General features: G+C 40.7%; 1 protein-coding gene across 4 annotated transcripts in view; it reads left to right on the forward strand.

The window, feature by feature from the left end:
• LOC124303006 (transmembrane protein 8B-like) overlaps positions 1 to 18051 on the forward strand; it is a 498471-nt gene that overhangs the window by 354995 nt on the left and 125425 nt on the right. For all 4 annotated transcript variants that reach the window (XM_046759670.1, XM_046759669.1, XM_046759671.1 and 1 more), the window contains one exon: positions 1344 to 1621. In XM_046759670.1, the coding sequence (XP_046615626.1) occupies positions 1344 to 1621 (278 nt within the window). The remainder of the gene's footprint in view (positions 1 to 1343; positions 1622 to 18051) is intronic.

The following is an 18051-nucleotide window of genomic DNA, read 5'->3' on the forward strand; positions in this document are numbered from 1 at the left end:
GTGACTGCCAGATTTCTAGTTCGTCTAGCTATGATCGGGTCTTTGTTTACAACAGTACTGTTGTGCTGCTACAAGAGCGGAATATCAGAGCTTGACGTTGTCCACTTGCACGAACGATGCGGTATGGGTATGGAAGCTGAACGACGGATTCCTATAGCATCTATGCCATATTCAGTACGACTCAGTGAATGCATTATTGAAGCAAGTGTTAACATTCATCGATATGTAATTGTACATGGTGCAACAATGGGCGGAAATAGGCAATTTCTACCGAGGGTCAGATGATCATGCACAAGATGAAGTCGGGGGTGCCGAAGGCAATGGGATAGAGTGACACCGGTTGTGTCAAGAGTTACAGATTAGGTCCGACAACTGACTTCGATTTAATGCAACGGCGATTTATAATTACGTGACTTACATTCAAAGAAGCCTTCCCATTTCTCTAAAATCCATTCTGAAAATTTTCCTTTCACCCACTGAAATATTTCCAATCAATAACACATTTTCCAATCAATATACGGGAATTGACTTGACAATTTCTGGACGCCGGTCAAAGTTGCTGGTTTCTGCGCCTATAACTGAAAACTATAGTAAGGTCAGTTACTCGTGTGGCTCGCATAGCCGTGTGTATCGCTCTGATAGCTATACCGGGGTGGTTACCCACAAGAGTTTTAAATTTTTTCACCAATAATTGGATGGTACCTGCCCACGAACTTCGGTGCATTGCTACAGTAACAAACTCTGGGTGTAGCATTCTGGATTCTGGAGTCGGCACATTATTTTTTCACATTTGTGACGGCAACAAAATACAAATACCAGGGAGTATCATGTGTGCAACATACTGCAAATTTCGGCGACTAAATAACTATCGACACAGAACTATTAGTCCTAAGTATGTAGTTACAAAAGGAATTCGTGTCGTGGAGAATATGGCGTTCGTACTTTTAAGATGCGGTTTTTTTCATCTTCAGTTTCAGAACTATCGGCTAAAACATCAGCAGTGAATTGTTTTCCGAAATGAGACGCTTAGTAAGGTTGCCCCCCCCCCCCCCTTAAACTATTGGAATAGATTTTTCAGTATTGATTCGACTGGACTATTTTTGAAAATAGTGGAGCACTTCCAAACTCGTTCGGGATGAGTAAGCACACTTACAATTTTTTGTGTATTTTTAATTTGAAGTGTCAATTTCACATATCCACCGAAACGATCTTAAACACTAGTTGGCAATTCAATACTTCAGCTGGTGTAGTTGTAGTCAACGGCCCTGAGTTAAATAAGCTCATAAGCTGTATCAATTTGTATATGCAATTCTAATAACTGTTTCCGGTGGTTTGCTCGTCAGGTTTCATGCGAATGAAGTCAAGACTGGTGGCATTTTCCGATGCACACCCCAGAACATTACTGTCCACATCAAGCCTGGCAGCATTCCGTTCGTAAATCCTGACAAATCCAAAGTTCCGGAGAATCTCCTGGAGGCGCGATTTCCTCATCATAGCTTGTTCTTTACGAGCGATGGAACACAACAGGTGCAGAACATCACCGCACCCGTGCCCGGAGATTGGTTTGCGATTGCGTTTCGCTCTTGGTCTGACCCTAATGACGGCAAGATTGAACAACAAGGTAAGATTTTTCGACTTCAATTTTTGGTCAAATCAGAAAAATTTTCCTGCCATGTGTATATCCCACTTTTTACACGGTCAATCCAAGTCTGTTATATGTATACATGATGCAATCACATGCGGTCTACACGTATTATATATGTATTGGGGTATGGCTATTAGTACTTGTCAATTTGAAGTTATTGTAGAAAGTTCGTTGGATAAAAAAGAAATTGTGACTAGTTTAATTTGCTAGTTTAGTTCTTCTTACGACCTTGTATTATTATTTACTTTTTCTACCTTTTTATTATTGACTTAAATGATTTATTAATTATTTAAATTGATACCCAAAAGTCTGTGTGTGAGGTGAAATTTTTTAAGTTTCCAAAAAGTTGATTTTTCGAATGAGGGTGCGATGCCAATTTGCCGGTAACTTGAGAGCGAACATCAAATGTTCGTTCTTCAAATTTTGTGTTTATCTGGCGGCTAATAACGAGTTATTGACTGCCCGAGAGTATTATTTTTCTAAAGTAGTCAATCGTAGTGTAGTGATTTCGTTAGTGTTTGTATCATAATTTGTTATTGAAATGAGTGGAATTCAATATCAGTCACGCAAAGGAATGAGAGACGGTAAAAATAAAGTCTCTAAAAAAACTATTCAAGGCTGCAATGTTCAAAATCGATATACGCTAGAGCGTCGAGCGTCAGCACGGCGTCAAACAAATTGAAGGTATCGAAAAAAACTTATGACGTTGATTACTATAGTACTTTTGACTATCGCATACTGAGCTTTTCAATAGTTTGCTCCGCATTATCTGCTGTTTTAGTGTGCCACAAATCAGTAAAATTTACTGAAGAAAGTATACAAGGCTTAGGCTTCAAAATTTTTGCAAATTGTGATGATTTTACTCCTGTATACATAAACAGCTGTCAATAAATTAATAACAGGGCTTATAAAATAAACAGACGAACAATTTTTCTAATGCGTTTGTTGGGCATTGGTATACATATTTGGGATAAAAACAATTTTGCGCAATCGTGGATTTACCATCACCAGTATTTCAAAACAAGCTACGATGAAATTATCAAAACTACTTGCAAGGCGTCTGAATCTGTGTGTCCTTTCTTGATGAAAAATGCTGCTGCGAACGCAAAGAGAGTGTCTGTTAAGAAAGGTCAAAACAACGGGATCACTCAGTTGATAGGTTCTGGCGCAAAAGAGGATTTTCATCACTTTTTGAGATTGTTTCTCTTATAGGGTGGTACACTGAAAAAGTGGTTGATGTTTTGGTTAAAAGTGAATCCTCTAAAGCATGCATGATCCGGAAAAGTGTGAAAGATTTTGGCGAGGTCAACTTGACTTGCCTCTTCATAGAGTTTTAAGAACCTAGTCGAGCTCAATCTGGCTTTAAATACGCGCGCCGAACAGCCATGACAGGCAAGGATTCGCGTAGCTGAGCTGTTGACACGCCGCGCCGATCTGTGTCCACGGCGCGGCAGCAGGGCAGTCTTCGTCCTACAGTATAGTAGTGAAAATCACGTGCTGAGTGCAAAAGAAAGAAAGTGGAAAGAAGCGTAGAGTGTGAGAGTGGGGAAGTTTGGAGGACCAAAGATTAAAATAATAAACAAGGTACGGTGACAATTTACATTCTGTGTGATTTCATCCAAGTCCACCCCGATCCTCTTCCAAAGAAATTTGCTCAACTTCAATTGCCGGAAGTCTTGAACGATCATCATGCCCCAGTGCCGATATATACCGCGAGCTATCCGGTCACGTGGCCAAGGTAAGGTGGTAAAATAGAAAATAATGTTCCTGGTGCCCAATAATACGAGTATACGTAATGATAATTCTTAGAATTTAGTGAGGTAGATAGGCACCCATTTATCCGAATTACGATCTCGTGTTTTGCTGTCGCGTTTTTGCCAATTCGTGTTGCAAGATACAGCTACGTATATTCAATTCTAGAAATTCCATGAAACATTTTACGAAGCGAATCATGAGGAGTCGGCTGTAAAGTCGGCAGTTGCCAGTGGATTCGAGATGTTTCTTCGTGTAAGTGAAAAAAATTGCGTTACTGATCTCAATTATGTGGGGGATGGTGGCGGTATAGGACCTTTAAAGCTGTTGTTGAGAAAAATCCAAGTATAAATAAAAAAAGAGTGTACTGATCAAGTTCAGAAAAGAATAGCACTCTGCTCCGAAATGTAGCGAAGAATAAAAAATTGAAAGGCAGAGGTAAATTAATAGGCAAGATGATTGATGAACTGACTATTTAGTACGGATTGGCTATACGTAGAAACTGTTATTATAATGAAGATAAAAAAAGCTATTTGCACTACGCTTTATCATAAAATTCCAAGTAATGAGAAGCCTCAACACCATCTATGCCTAGAGGGCCCAAGATCATGGTGTGCTTGGCAAGTGCGAAAGGCAATCGGAGGAGAGAAAATTAATTACGAGGATGATCCAGCAATGCCGAATGAAGCTTTTGAAGCAGGAAACGCAGCCAATTTACGAAGTTTACTCAGAACTCGAACGAAAGTTTTATACTGATGATATAGTCAATGGCTTCAAAAGCTGTTTCCAGTGGCAAAACTGTCATCGATATTGCTGTGGGCCTTACAGTCATTCATTTCAATGATAATTATAAGGGAATAATATAAGTCATGAGTCAACTTGGTACAACAATTGGATTTCACTGTTGTAACTTTTACTATGAAGCTGACGCCACGCGTATTGCGCAATCTGAGCGCTCCCTCACTGAAGAGTCAAGAGAAGCCCGTAGAGAAACTATTTCATCAAGAGAGGATGAGGAACAGAAAAATGTCTGTTCGGAAGGCCAATTGATATGGCCCAGACATTGCAGATTAAGGATGTACTGGTTATATATTCTCAACCAAAAATGCGTCTCGTCAACAATATTGAATACTGGGTGAAAAAATTATTATTTGTAAAGGCTGTTTTTACGAAACTATTTGTTCAGTGCCCTGGAAACTTCTTGATTGTAATGTACAACGTTTTTACGGGAACGTATCCAAAATTCGCGATTTTTCCTCCATTTTTCAAAATTTAAAAATTCAAGATGATGAGAAAATTCTTTAGAAATTTGTGTGTACTCAGAAAAATTAACGAATTCGTGAAAAAAAAAAACATTTTCTAAAAATTTGTTGAGCAACGTTTCATTTAAATAATTTATTAATACCTTTCGGACATTATTCTTATTCAAATTTGATTTTTTTATCGTCTTTCTGATTGTTGATGTTTTTCTGATTTTTATCTTACCATAAAGTATTCAATACTGTCGATTAGATTCACTTTTGGTTGAGAATGTGTAGTCAGTACATCCTAAAAAGTAAACAATAAATTTCCTTAACATTTTAGTACTCAAAACTTCAAAACTGTCTTTCCCAAAACTATGTTTTTCAAGGTGGGCGACCAACTAGCACCTTGAATTGTTGACTGATCGACTCCAACTGAAGCTTCACAATGACATTTCTTAATGAAGTACGTGGGATATTTTTTTCGATTCTTCGAAATTTAACGATTTTAGGATTGATTTATGACCGATATTTTTCATAAGAAAAAAACTTTTCCTTTCAAAACGAACGCGGTTTCTGTGAAAATTAATATTTCTGAAATCCTACACACTTCGCTAGATTTTGGCATCTTCCTTTAAAATGATTTTCTCCCGTGGAGATGATTGAAGAAAAAAAAGTCTTCTCTCGTCAGCCACTCCAGCGCTATTTTGTTTTGAAATGTTTGAAAAAAAATTCTTGTAATTTAAGACTTATATTAACATGTCTGAAAAACAGAATTACAAAATATTAATTTTTTTCTTAAAAAATATTGGAGAAAGTGACCCTTGATTTCGTCTAAGCAATGTCTATTACCCCTTGATGGTGTTACGCCCCGACGTACTGCCTTGGCGTACCTTTTTCAAAATTCCATTTCATTTCATTTCTTTAATTATTTCATTACAATCTCATATTCTAATAAGGTCACGTACAGTCCTCGGCATCCGCTGACATTGTATCTTATTTGCTGACACCAGGAATTGCGCTATAAAATTACTGACCTAGTAACAGCGGCGCTCAGCCCGGGAATATCTCTCTTTTTAAGTCAAAATTATCATCAATAATTAGGATAAACCACTACCTTTGGAACCACCAAATTAAAATAGATTATTTGTTAAGATGTGTGGATGAATGCGTGAGAATTATCTTAAGATACCTTCTGTTAACATCTTGTACGTATAAGTTACGAAATTGAGAATCGTCGGAACACCGTCGAATGGCGCGAACTAACGCTGACCGTGTAGATTTGGACACCGGGAGGTCGCCCCCGCACTTAATTGGCTAATTACTGTTGCAACTTGTTGCAACTGCAGATTTTTCCCTATTAATACCCTCTGGCCCAAGCAGCCATGTCTTACGTCTGTCAAGTCGCGAAGTGCGTGGACGTAAACCCGGATTAGCCCTCTCGAGCAATAGTAGCGTTCGGAAAATCTTAGTTGTGACCGGCCTAAAGTCTCGCGCTAATTCGTCAAATTCGAGCATTCAGTTATTCTATTAGCTGCAAGAGACTCACTTTCTTCTACGTTTACATCTTTTCTGTGAATAGACATTTTTATGATATTCCATTTTCCATAATTAAATTGAGTTCGGCCCTGATTCAATCGAATCAGGTAATCTTAAATATAATTCCAAATCTAAAAGACTAAGTGACCGACGTTCAACACCGTTCGATTGATCAACTCTTCCAAACTTGAGGTGAGGCCCCTGGTCCAGCATTCTACCGACGCAGACCGACACGATCCGACGGCTCTCAATCTCGTCGACCGATTCACCTAAAGCTAAGTCAATCCGAGTGTTAATCTTCGAAATTAAACGAACTCTTGTTTCACCTTTATAATCAAAATCTACTTCAGTAATTTTCATTCAAAATCAAGTCTAGAATTGGTGGCTAGCTTCACTACCCCTAATTAAATCGTACTTATTGTTTCCAAGAATTAACGAATAAGACTTAACCATAATATATATATATATATTGATTCAAGATAATCTAAAAAGAGAGATACAATCCAATAATCACGACCAGCTAGTTAACCATCGTTCAGAGAAGATGTTCCTGGTACCAAATAATAATATCCTTTAGAATATTATAACACACGATTTGTATGAACTTGAACACTTTATAAATTGTTATTTTCGGCTCATATATCATCATCACCATTGATTGTTACCAGACATTTCAATAACCAAATAGAAACAGAATATACTTCATCTTTTACCAGTTAAATCATATTAAACATTTATTTTGAACGACCTTCTTCCCACTTTCTTTATTATAAAATTGCCTCAACAATTTAAATAAACCTCACAGACCTGTACAGGACTGTAGCAACACGATCCTACAAATTACCGGCTTATCGAAAGGTAGGTCTTCTCTTAGTTTTAATAATTATTCATTGTCGTTACGTGGGAGCTTGATTATTCAATTAATCATTAACTACCACCGCTCAGTACACCCTCACCCCCACGTAACAATGGTCAGTCCAATTCCGATAGGTCTATTGAATGAAAATGGGTAGACAAATTGAATAAAAAGCAATTATCAATATTGGGACTTCACTCAGAAAAAAAGATACCCAGATATCTGTCTCCGATTCTAATAAAACTTAACAAACGCGCAAATAGGATAAGTGCTGGATTTAGCACAACTGGCGCCCCGGGCCAAGATTACATGGTGCCTCTTTTCAAGAGAGAGGACGAATTAGCAGCTTTCTACTCGACCCATTCAAGCGGATATAAAATACTGAACCCGTATGAGAATTTTCGAGACTTTCCTTTAGATTTAACCAGAGCTAACGACATGGATGTGGAAAGTTTTGGTAACTACTTTTTTACATTTTTTTTTCAAATTTTTGCTTTTTTTAATTTTTGTTTTTTTCCTGATGTGCATTATTCTTCTTTTTTCATATATTTGCTTTTTTCGATTTAATCCTTTTTTTGGCCACAGAACGTAGGTTTGTTAGGTTTCAGCCTGTAATCGCAGCTGCATCTTTTCCGCGCCACTAATTACCGACGTGCAATCACCGTAACAGCGTCTTACATGGTTTACCATAAGTTCTTAGATCTATATCAACCCTGCAGTTACCATCATACTGTACAGCATGACTACATTTATAATTCTCATGCATCATGCCATCAGTTAACAAGCAAAACCAACTCGCAGCTACGCAATTCTAAGCAGCGTACATATATTTGAACGGCATGTATTTTCACATTACCTTGTATACAGGATACTGAATGTCATATTCGAAATGATGAACTCCGGCAACACATTTTAGACAATAATTTGAAAAGGTTCATATGCATACCAAACACGGAGAACGTGAGACAAGAAATTTGTAAGCATTCCTCAACATCCTCCACTCATAGAATGTGAATAGACAAAACGTCCTGTCAGCACCCACAGATTGGCCCTCATAGACCAATTGTCTTGCGTTAACTTACCTTGAAACCTAGCTTACAAACGAAGAGCTCCCCCTACTGTAGATTTCCATTTTACATAAACGTATGAATATAGGAGAATATGATCTGAATTTAAGTCGGTAATATAACAAGGTAATGAACGGAAAGACAAAACACATAAATAGTAATGAATACGTATGTTGAATTCGGAAATGAATTAAAGAAATTGAATATAAAGAAAAAGTCAAACTTTTAATTAGTGATTCGATTGAATATCAATTCTTTATCTCTTATGAGTCATGAGTACATTATCAGGATATTTATTTGATTATTTTTCGGTTAGCGATACCTACCGGGAATATTCTGTTAAAGAAAAATTGAATCGAAACCGAATTTGCCACGCGAAGGTTGTGAAACGTATGTACGAGAGACGGCGTGAGGGAGCCGGAAGCGGAAGCGGCCATGTGTAAAGCTAGAATAGTCTAGAAGTCTCTAGAAGGTTCGGGAAACCGAGGGAGGAGTTATACTATATATATGCGCGAAACGAGCGAGGAGGAGAGAGTGAGATGTGAGAGTGATAAGCGAGCGTTTGAAACGAGAGTCGCGAGAGCAATCGATTATTGCGGGAAAGAGAAAGTCAGGGTTCGGCGGAAGTCCATGGCCGTGGACCCTGCATGGATTGGATGTCGCGTGGGTAAATCGCGAATATCCCTACGAGAATCAAGTATTTTACGCCCAGCGTTAATGTAATTTATATTTATATCATTGTAAAGTCAAACCCTTACCCTAGCCAACTCCGAAAGTAAACCCCTCTAAATAAAATAGATATATATTGTGACCGACAATTATTTTCGTTACTATCGTGGCCCCACTTTGGGCGCCATTTTGTAACACGATAAAATTTCTCGCGAGGGTTGAACGAACAAATGAGATAATTGGTCACCCTACGGCGCAGTCACTAACCTGAATAATTAGACATAGAAAGAGATACGATAAAAGAAAGATATGATTGTTGGGCGCCAGACGCACATGCGTCAAAGAGAATAGATATTTAGAGAAAAAGATAAGGTAAGGGTGAAGGTAATAGGTAATAGGTAAAGGTAAGGTCAGGTTCTACGACGGTTTTGCACAGCTTGCTCAGTATAGACAAGATAATGGTAGAGGGAAGGGGTCGAATCCAATAGACAAAATAAGAAACAGGTAAAGCAGAAATAGTATCGAATACATTGATTAAGAAGCGATAAATTTAATAACCAGCAAGTAGCTGAAGAGATTGAGATACAATTACGATAAATGCGATAATTAACAATATGTACAGCCAGAGGAAAGTTAAGCGAGAGATTTAACAAATAACGGAACGTTTTCCGAATAAGCGGGAAATATGCGTAAGCTCGCGATACTATGATTCAAGGTAATGATTAATACGGTTTTATAATGAATATGCAGAACAGAAAAGATATACGGTACTTAAATTAAGCATTAAGCAGGTAAACCATAAAATATGCGAAGCGATTATAAAACACATGCGAGATACAAAAATTGTAATAGTTATCACATTACCAGAATTATCAGAAATATGCAAAGACAGGGACTTATGAATTACAAGATAAATTCAAGGCAACAGGTCAAGTAGAAAATTATTATAAAATATAGGTACTAACAGATAATGCGTAGTCTCTAGTTTGCGGTAAGCGCGAGAAGAAAGAAAGATAATACGCGGTACGATAAAAGATAATTCAAGATAAGGCAAATAATATTCAAGAAAGTTAATATGCAACATACGACAAACCAAAGAGACTACGGACAACTACGATCAGCGATATTAGCGACGAAAATAATGAAAAAGATGTTATGCGATACGGCACAATACTCCAATGTCAAATGAACGACGAGCGGGACCACGCAGCGATGTAAGATCGCTCACGCGGTACACTCACTAAGATACGATAATCAACGGTAATAGGTAAAGAGCCAGATATGAACTAATCAGAGAAAATATAGCGAAATATCAATGCTTAATAGCTAAGATAAAAATTGATCATTTAACAGAACGCGCTGCTATACAGCGATATTAGACATTTAGATATTCTAGAAGAGAAAGATAAGGAAATAAAGCAATAGTCACTAACAATGCGTAAGTAATAGTTAACCAGTCGCGAGGCTACTTGCAATAAGAAAGAGAAAGGGACAAGATAAGAGATAAGAGAGAATAAGGTACGAGCTCAGGTCGCTCAAGCAGACCAACTGCAAGATAAAGAGAAAGGGTACGAGCCCAATTGGCTCAAGCAGACCAACTGCAAGATAAAGGGAAAGAGTACGAGCCCAATTGGTTCAAGCAGACCAACTGCAAGATAAAGAGAAAGAGAGATAAAGGTAAAGGTACGATATATTGCAAGTACTCTCGTGGCTTCACAAAATAGAAAAGGAACCTCACTTACGTAAAAGAAGATCTAACAGGTGCTAGAGAATGCGATACGATAGCGTTACGGCGACTTGCGTAGCGATAACAAGAACACGTTTGCAATTAACGAAAACTGAAGGTAGAGTTAACAAAAGAAAAGCACGTCTGCTATTAGCGATAACTGAACGTAGTGTTAATAAAAGGAAAGCACGTCTTTATTTTTCGAGAACTGATCGTAGAGCTTAACAAAAGCACGTCTTTATTATTCGAGAACTGATCGTAGAGTGTCGAGACGAGCGATGATCCTGATCCTCGTCGCGCTGCTGTCACGTGATTTTTCCTCAAATTTGCGGTATTCTAATTGGTCAGCAGGTCGCGTAGGTCTGGTCTACGGATAGGCGGCGATAATCCCTCGCCGCTAGTTTTTCTTCTTCTGCGACTACAGGTATCGAGGCATCGGGACGTCGGAAGGTGGACGGAGATGTTTTCCCTCAGCTGTGCGGTATCGTTGGTGAGAGGGGAGGTCGTACTGCTCATATGTTGCGATATTGAGGTGTGCGGCAATATTACGTCACCGGTCCTTTGGACTTGCGACCGACTGTAACTCATTCCTTGCTTTACTGGTACTCCCGGCCCTTGCTCATTGAAGCCCTTATGCCGGAACGATCTGGTGGTGATGGCCCTCAACCCGGATCCCCACACTATATTCACCAGATCCACGTGGTCAGCATAGTCTAGCCTATTCCACGCCGCAGTCCTTCGATAGGACGGTTCGTGAAGAGAAAACCGTCCTCTATTTGATAGGCAACGACTTAGTAGGTGTTAGGGTCGGTTCAGCTCCAGGCTGACAAGTATCGTCGACGGGAGGCTTTGTTGTGTTTTTGACGCACAGCCCTGTACGCCGCCTGACGATTCATCCGAGCGGTAGAAGCATTCATTCGTGGTTCGGCTCCTGGCCGATAAGTCTTAAATAGTCGTAGGTACTGTTTGTGCATCACGCACGACCCTGTTCGACAACTAGATAGGCATCCATCGGGAGTGGTTTCAGCGGTATTCGTTCGTCTGTAGTCGGTGGTGGTCGATGTTGAGCTGGTACGTGACCCCTGTCAGGCAGTATTCTGGTTTCTTGACGCAAAGGTCTCGTAGATGGTTCTCGCAGAGCATTACAGAATTAGAAAATAAAATAAAATTAGCATAATAAAGAGAATTCAACTTAAAGATAATTAGTCGTTCATTTTTGGAGTATTGGCCTCAGACGCGCTTTAGTTATTATTAGCGATATTTGTACCTAGGGGAATGCGATAATTAAACAAAGTGACGGGGTACGAAACACCACGTCACAATATATATATATACATTGTTTCACGAGCAAAAAAAAAAAAAAGTCTCGAGTGTGTAAGAATTATTTCCTTTAAAATATCAGAAGTGGGATACTTATCTTTTAACCCTTCAAAAAAGTAAAACTCTGAAAGTGGGGATAGTGCGCGCCAAAAAGAAAACGATACCGGTATATATATGTATATATTTGTATGTGCTATATATATGCATACGTGTTTTAGTAAAATATAGATATACGACGCGTATAAAAAAAAAGTGAATCGCGCGTGCGCCGAGTGCAAGAGTCGTGTGAATGGTGGACGAGCGAGAATTTGAAAATTTTGTGTAGCGGGAGGGCCAAGAAATGATGCTGGGACGATCATTTGGACGGGGCTACGCAGGACAACGTGCATCATCGAGAGAAAATGTCACCCCGGGTAGAAATGAGCAACATGGCGTCGAAGCGAGATCGTTGGCACATGTCGTCTTGGAAAATAATCAAAATGGCGAACAGGCGGGACGAGATCCCTTCTTGCCAGCAACATTGACGAGCCAGCGTCAAGGAGCGGGACGACCACCGCTCGGGTCAAATGAGTCCCATGGAAGCAGCGAACAGTCGGTAAATCGAGATCCCCCGAGAGGACAATCGTCGGTAACGGAGCAACCGGTAGTGCCAGCACTGGTCAACGCACTGCGTACTATATTATCGACCGAAAGTCACGAGGCAGTTGCGCAATTGGTAGCGGGACTGCTGGTAACTCAGCAACAACAGTCACAACCGGTACAGCAGGTCGCGAGCTCAATACCCAGTTATCATGTGATCCCTGATTTGTCGAAGAATATCGAGGATTTCACTGGTGAGGACGATGGTCTCAGTGCACGAGAATGGATAGACAACTTGGAGTCGATGCAACGACCGCATTAATGGCCCGACGGATACCTGTTAACAGCAGTACGAATGCATCTTAAGGCAGGTGCGCGAGATTGGGCACGAGCGCGAGTGAGAGAACTTCAGATTTGGGACGATTTCCGCAAAGCTTTGTCTGAAACGTTTATTGTGCGCGAAGATAAATCATCGAAGTGGGTACGCATGGAAGCGCGTCGCCAAGAACGGAACGAGTCGTTAACTAGCTATTTTCATTCAAAAGCAAAATTGTGCGCGCCCCTCGGACTGACGTTCCGAGATGAGAAACTGGAAATACTCAGTGGGTTGTGGTCGCGTGAATTGTTTAATTTAGTGATGCCAGCGTATCAAGGGACGCAAGACGAATTGCTACACGATATTTTGTATTATGACAAAACGCTAACAAAACAAAAAGGATTTCATCGTAACAATCGCGATCCGGTAACGTCGAGACAACGAAATCAGCGGAGCACTAGTGAACCGAATCGAGCGCGAGAGAACAGAGCGACAAGTGACACGCGGAATACAAACCCATCGAAAAACGAAAGGTCGAGTAGTGAACGTGTGTGTTTCAATTGTAAAAAGACGGGGCATTTGATGAGAGAATGTCCGGAGGAACGGCGAGGGCCGACGTGTTACAAGTGTAATAAAAGAGGTCACATTAGTCGATTTTGTCGCAGCGGAGAAGGAAATAATAGTAACAGCGATAACGTAGTGAATAGTGAGAATCGGACAGTTCAAACGATCGGCGATAAAAGTGACAGTACAGCGGAAAAGTATTTGAAAATGGCAATAGTGAACGGACGCGAAGTACCAGCATTCATAGATACAGGTAGTGCGGAGTGTACTATTCGGGCAACACGGGCATTGCAAGAACGGTTCGATATTTTACCGGTAAGAAGTAATTTGAAGCCGTTTGGTCCTGGAGCCGGAGTTCGTCGTGGAAAGCCTCGGTAAAATCGTCGCAACGATTGTTATCGACGGAGTTGAAGTAAACGACACGACGATGAATGTAGTGCCGGATAATACACAAGCCGTGGATGTGTTGATCGGTCGTAATTATACCAAGTCGCCGGGTGTCGCGTTTAATAAAAGTGGCAACAAGTTTACTGTGTATCGAAAACACGAATTGCCTATCAAGTGTGAACCGTCAACGTTTACGAGGTTAGCGACGGTTGAGAACATTGTGCTACCGCCAAATTCAATTTCGTTAATTAACGTCGCGGATTGTGCAGAAAATTATTCTGTGCCAGTGTCAAATTGGGGAATTGGTGAACGAAAAATTCCAAAAGGACGTGTGACAGTAAACGGTGAAATATCGAATGTTCAGTTTGTGGAACGACCATCGCGAGACATCGAAGAAATTTCCGTGGAAGAGATCAACATCGGAGAAGACCAACCGGAAGCTGTGCGTCGACAAGTGAAAGAGTTACTCAACGAATTTAGAGATTGTGTGTCGACTGGATTGCATGATTTAGGGTGTGCGAAAGAAGTTTTTATGGACATTAAGGTCAAAGAAAACGCGTTGCCAGTACAGTGTAAACCGTATCGAGCTACGATCCGTGAGCGAGAGGAAATTCGTGAGTTTGTGAGCGAGTGGAAGAAAGCAGGTATTGTAACAGAAACCGAATCGTCTTATGCTAGCCCAGTATTATCAGTTAAAAAGAAAACGGGCGAATCGAGACTGTGTGTAGATTTTCGAAAATTAAATTCCATCACAGAAAGAGTTCATTTTCCACTGTCTAATATTGATGATGATTTCGCACAAATTCGAAATAGTTCGGTATTTATTGTACTAGATTTGGCCCATGGTTATTTGCAAATACCATTGACAGAAAACGCGAGGGAGAAAACGGCAATAATAACACCAGAAGAGACTGTAGAATTTACCCGTATGATTTTTGGTTTAATGAATGGCCCGCCTATTTCAGCAAGGCAATGCACAAAGCTCTTAGTCCATTACGGGACGAAGTAGCGTTATTTTATTTGGATGATATTCTGATACCGGGAAACAGCTGGGGAGATTTGATATCGAAATACGACTGGTGTTAGAAGCGTTGAGAAAATCGGGTCTCACGATTAAATTGTCGAAATGTCGTTTTTTGTATCCGAAAGTCGCGTATTTGGGGCACGAAATATCAGCCGGAGGAATTGAACCGGGTCAACACAAGGTTCTAGCGATTAAAGAATTTCCAGTACCAAAGAATGTACATGAAGTGCGTCGTTACTTAGGTTTGACGAGCTACTTCCGAAAATTTGTACCTCGTTTTGCAGTTTGCGGCACCGTTGACGAATCTCTTGAAAAGTGATGTACGATTTGAATGGAAAGAGTCTCAGCAACGAGCGTTTGAAGTATTAAAAACCAATTTAACTGAACAACCGATTTTGCAAACGTACGACCCGAAGGCAGAAACAGAATTGCATGCGGACGCGAGCTCAGCGGGTTTAGCAGGAATGTTAATGCAGAAAGACAACACCGGTAAATTACGTTTGGTCTATACAATTAGCCGAAGAACGAGTGAGACAGAGAGTCGTTACCACAGTTCGAAATTAGGATTGTTAGCCATAGTTGGGGCAGTTACACGTTTGAGAACAATGTTGGCGAATATTGCATTTACGGCAGTCACGGATTGTCAGGCCTTATGTCATTTGAGTACTCATAAAACGTTGAATCCCCAAATTATTCGTTGGAACGATTTGTTGAGCGAGTACGACTATCGTATTATCCATCGACCTGGTGAAAAGTTAGCACATGTGGATGCGTTGAGTAGAGCGCCAGTCGAATCACCCGAGATGTTAAAACGAGTGAACGTATTGTCAGTGAGTACCGAAGAAGATACAGTATTATTGTACCAAAGTATCGATGAAAGTTTGAAGTTAAAGAAAGAAATTTTGTCTAAAGCGTTAGCAAAAAGAACACGTTACGAAAAAGGATGTGTGGATGGTTATGAGTTGCATAACGGAATTTTGTACAAACGAAAAGGAGAGAAATTGTTGTATGTTGTGTCAAGAAGTATGAGGAAACGTATTGTTGTACGATTTCACGATATGAAGAGTCACCCTGGTGTCGAGCGAACGGTGTCAAGAATTTTGGAGCAGAGCGTACGTGAAGCGTCACATTCGAGCATGCTTACAGTGTATAGTCGCGAAGTCAAAACCTGGTCGATAAGAAGGCGAACTACATCCCATTCCCCCCGGAAACCGACCATTCACGGTAATACACATGGATCATTTGGGCCCGTTTGTCATGAGTTTCCGAGGAAACAAGTATGTGTTCGTGATTGTGGATAATTTAACAAAATTTTCGTGTATTAGGGCAGTCAAAGACACAAAGACAGTAACGGTGATACGAATTTTGGAAGAGTTTGTACGGGAGTATGGTGCTCCGATGAAAATTGTCAGCGACCGAGGAACGTGTTTCACCTCGAATACATTCGAAGAATTTTGTCGTCAGCATGGTGTTAGACACACTTTGAACTCGCCGAGACATCCGGAAGCAAACGGGCAAGTGGAACGTTTGAATGCCACACTTGTACCTGCGATTCGTGGTAATCTGGAAGAAGATGAAGGACGAACTTGGGACAAAAACATACGAAAGATTCAAAGTGATATAAACGAGATGAAAAATGCTACGACCGGTAAGAGCCTCTTTGAACTCGTTTATGGTTATGTACCGCGTCGAGACGAAGGAGAAGTTCGGAAATGTTCGTACGAGGAAGGTGAAATGTATCGAGATCCAACCGAATTGCAAGAAGAAGCGCGACAGAGCATTCGCGTCGCCCAGGAAAAGATAAAGTGTCGTCACAATAAATCACGAATTAAAAGTACAGAGTTCAACGAAGGTAGCATCGTGTACATGAAAACGGCACCAAATGCTACAAGCGAATCGACAAAACTCCAGCCGAAATACCGTGGTCCGTTGGTTATTGTGAAAAAGTGGCCTGGAGATACGTATCATGTGACAGATTTAAACGACAGTGCACAGGGAAAACGTTATGCGTCAACAGCGCACGCTAGTCAACTGAAGTTGTGGAAACCGTCGAACGAAGAGTCCAGCGGTGAAAGCGACGACGAGGAAGAAACATCGCCGAGCGAAGAAGTGGAACCGACGAAAGCGAAACCACCTGATAAATCAGCTGAAATCGACCGAGACAAAGTGATGAGTGTGAGTGCGCGACCGAAACGTGCAAAACGTGTTCCGTCTCACTTACGAGACTACGAAATGTAAATGTAAACTAAGAGTGTGCGTGATGAAATGTGAGAGCGTAGTATTTGATATTGGCGTTGTGTGAGAATGTATGAGCGTGAAGCTCGAGGACGAGCAAACTGTCGGATGGCCGAATGTTGAAGAAAAATTGAATCGAAATCGAATTTGCCGTGCGAAGGTTGTGAAACGTATGTACGAGAGACGGCGTGAGGGAGCCGGAAGCGGAAGCGGCCATGTGTAAAGCTAGAATAGTCTAGAAGTCTCCAGAAGGTTCGAGAAACCGAGGGAGGAGCTATATATATATGCGCGAAACGAGCGAGGAGGAGAGAGTGAGATGTGAGAGTGATAAGCGAGCGTTTGGAACGAGAGTCGCGAGAGCAATCGATTATTGCGGGAAAAATAAAATCAGGGTTCGGCGGAAGTCCATGGCCGTGGACCCTGCATGGATTGGGTGTCGCGTGGATAAATCGCGAATATCCCAACGAGAATCAAGTATTGTACGCTCAGCGTTAATATAATTTATATTTATATCATTGTAAAGTCAAGCCCTTATCCTAGCCAACTCCGAAAGTAAGCCCCTCTAAATAAAATAGATATATATTGTGACGTGGATTTTTCTGCACCTCGGTCACTCGGAGAAAATGACCGAGAACTTACCGCGTGCACAATAATTTGACGTCCACGATGTCCCCTGAACCTGCAATAAGACCGCGAAATTTGTTGGGCGCCTGGCGTGGTCAACACGCCTCGAAATCGGTAATACGATATACCGCGACCATATGCTCGGTAGCTCAGTACCGCGGAGAGGGGAGGGGTAATTTTTGGGTAGAGAGAGATACGCCACACGTACGTTGACAAGTTATTTCACAAAGCCGCAAGAAAGTTAAACAATATATTTCAAAATAGCGATAATACAAAAAAAAATTAAAAATAATAACAATACTGCGGAAGCTTGTCCTCGCGATCCCAAACGCAAGCGCTTAGCTTACAAAAAAAAAGAACGAGCAAACAAAATAATCAATCAAGAAGAAAAAAAAAGAGAAAACAAAATATGAAGGGATCCCGAAGACCTCTACGGCCTACGTGCGCTAGTCACTATACTACTCGTGACCGCTAATTTACACACTAAAAGAAACCAAAAGCAAAATC

The sequence above is a fragment of the Neodiprion virginianus genome, chromosome 4 (assembly GCF_021901495.1).
Source record: "Neodiprion virginianus isolate iyNeoVirg1 chromosome 4, iyNeoVirg1.1, whole genome shotgun sequence".
NCBI classification, from domain to species: Eukaryota; Metazoa; Arthropoda; class Insecta; order Hymenoptera; family Diprionidae; genus Neodiprion; species Neodiprion virginianus.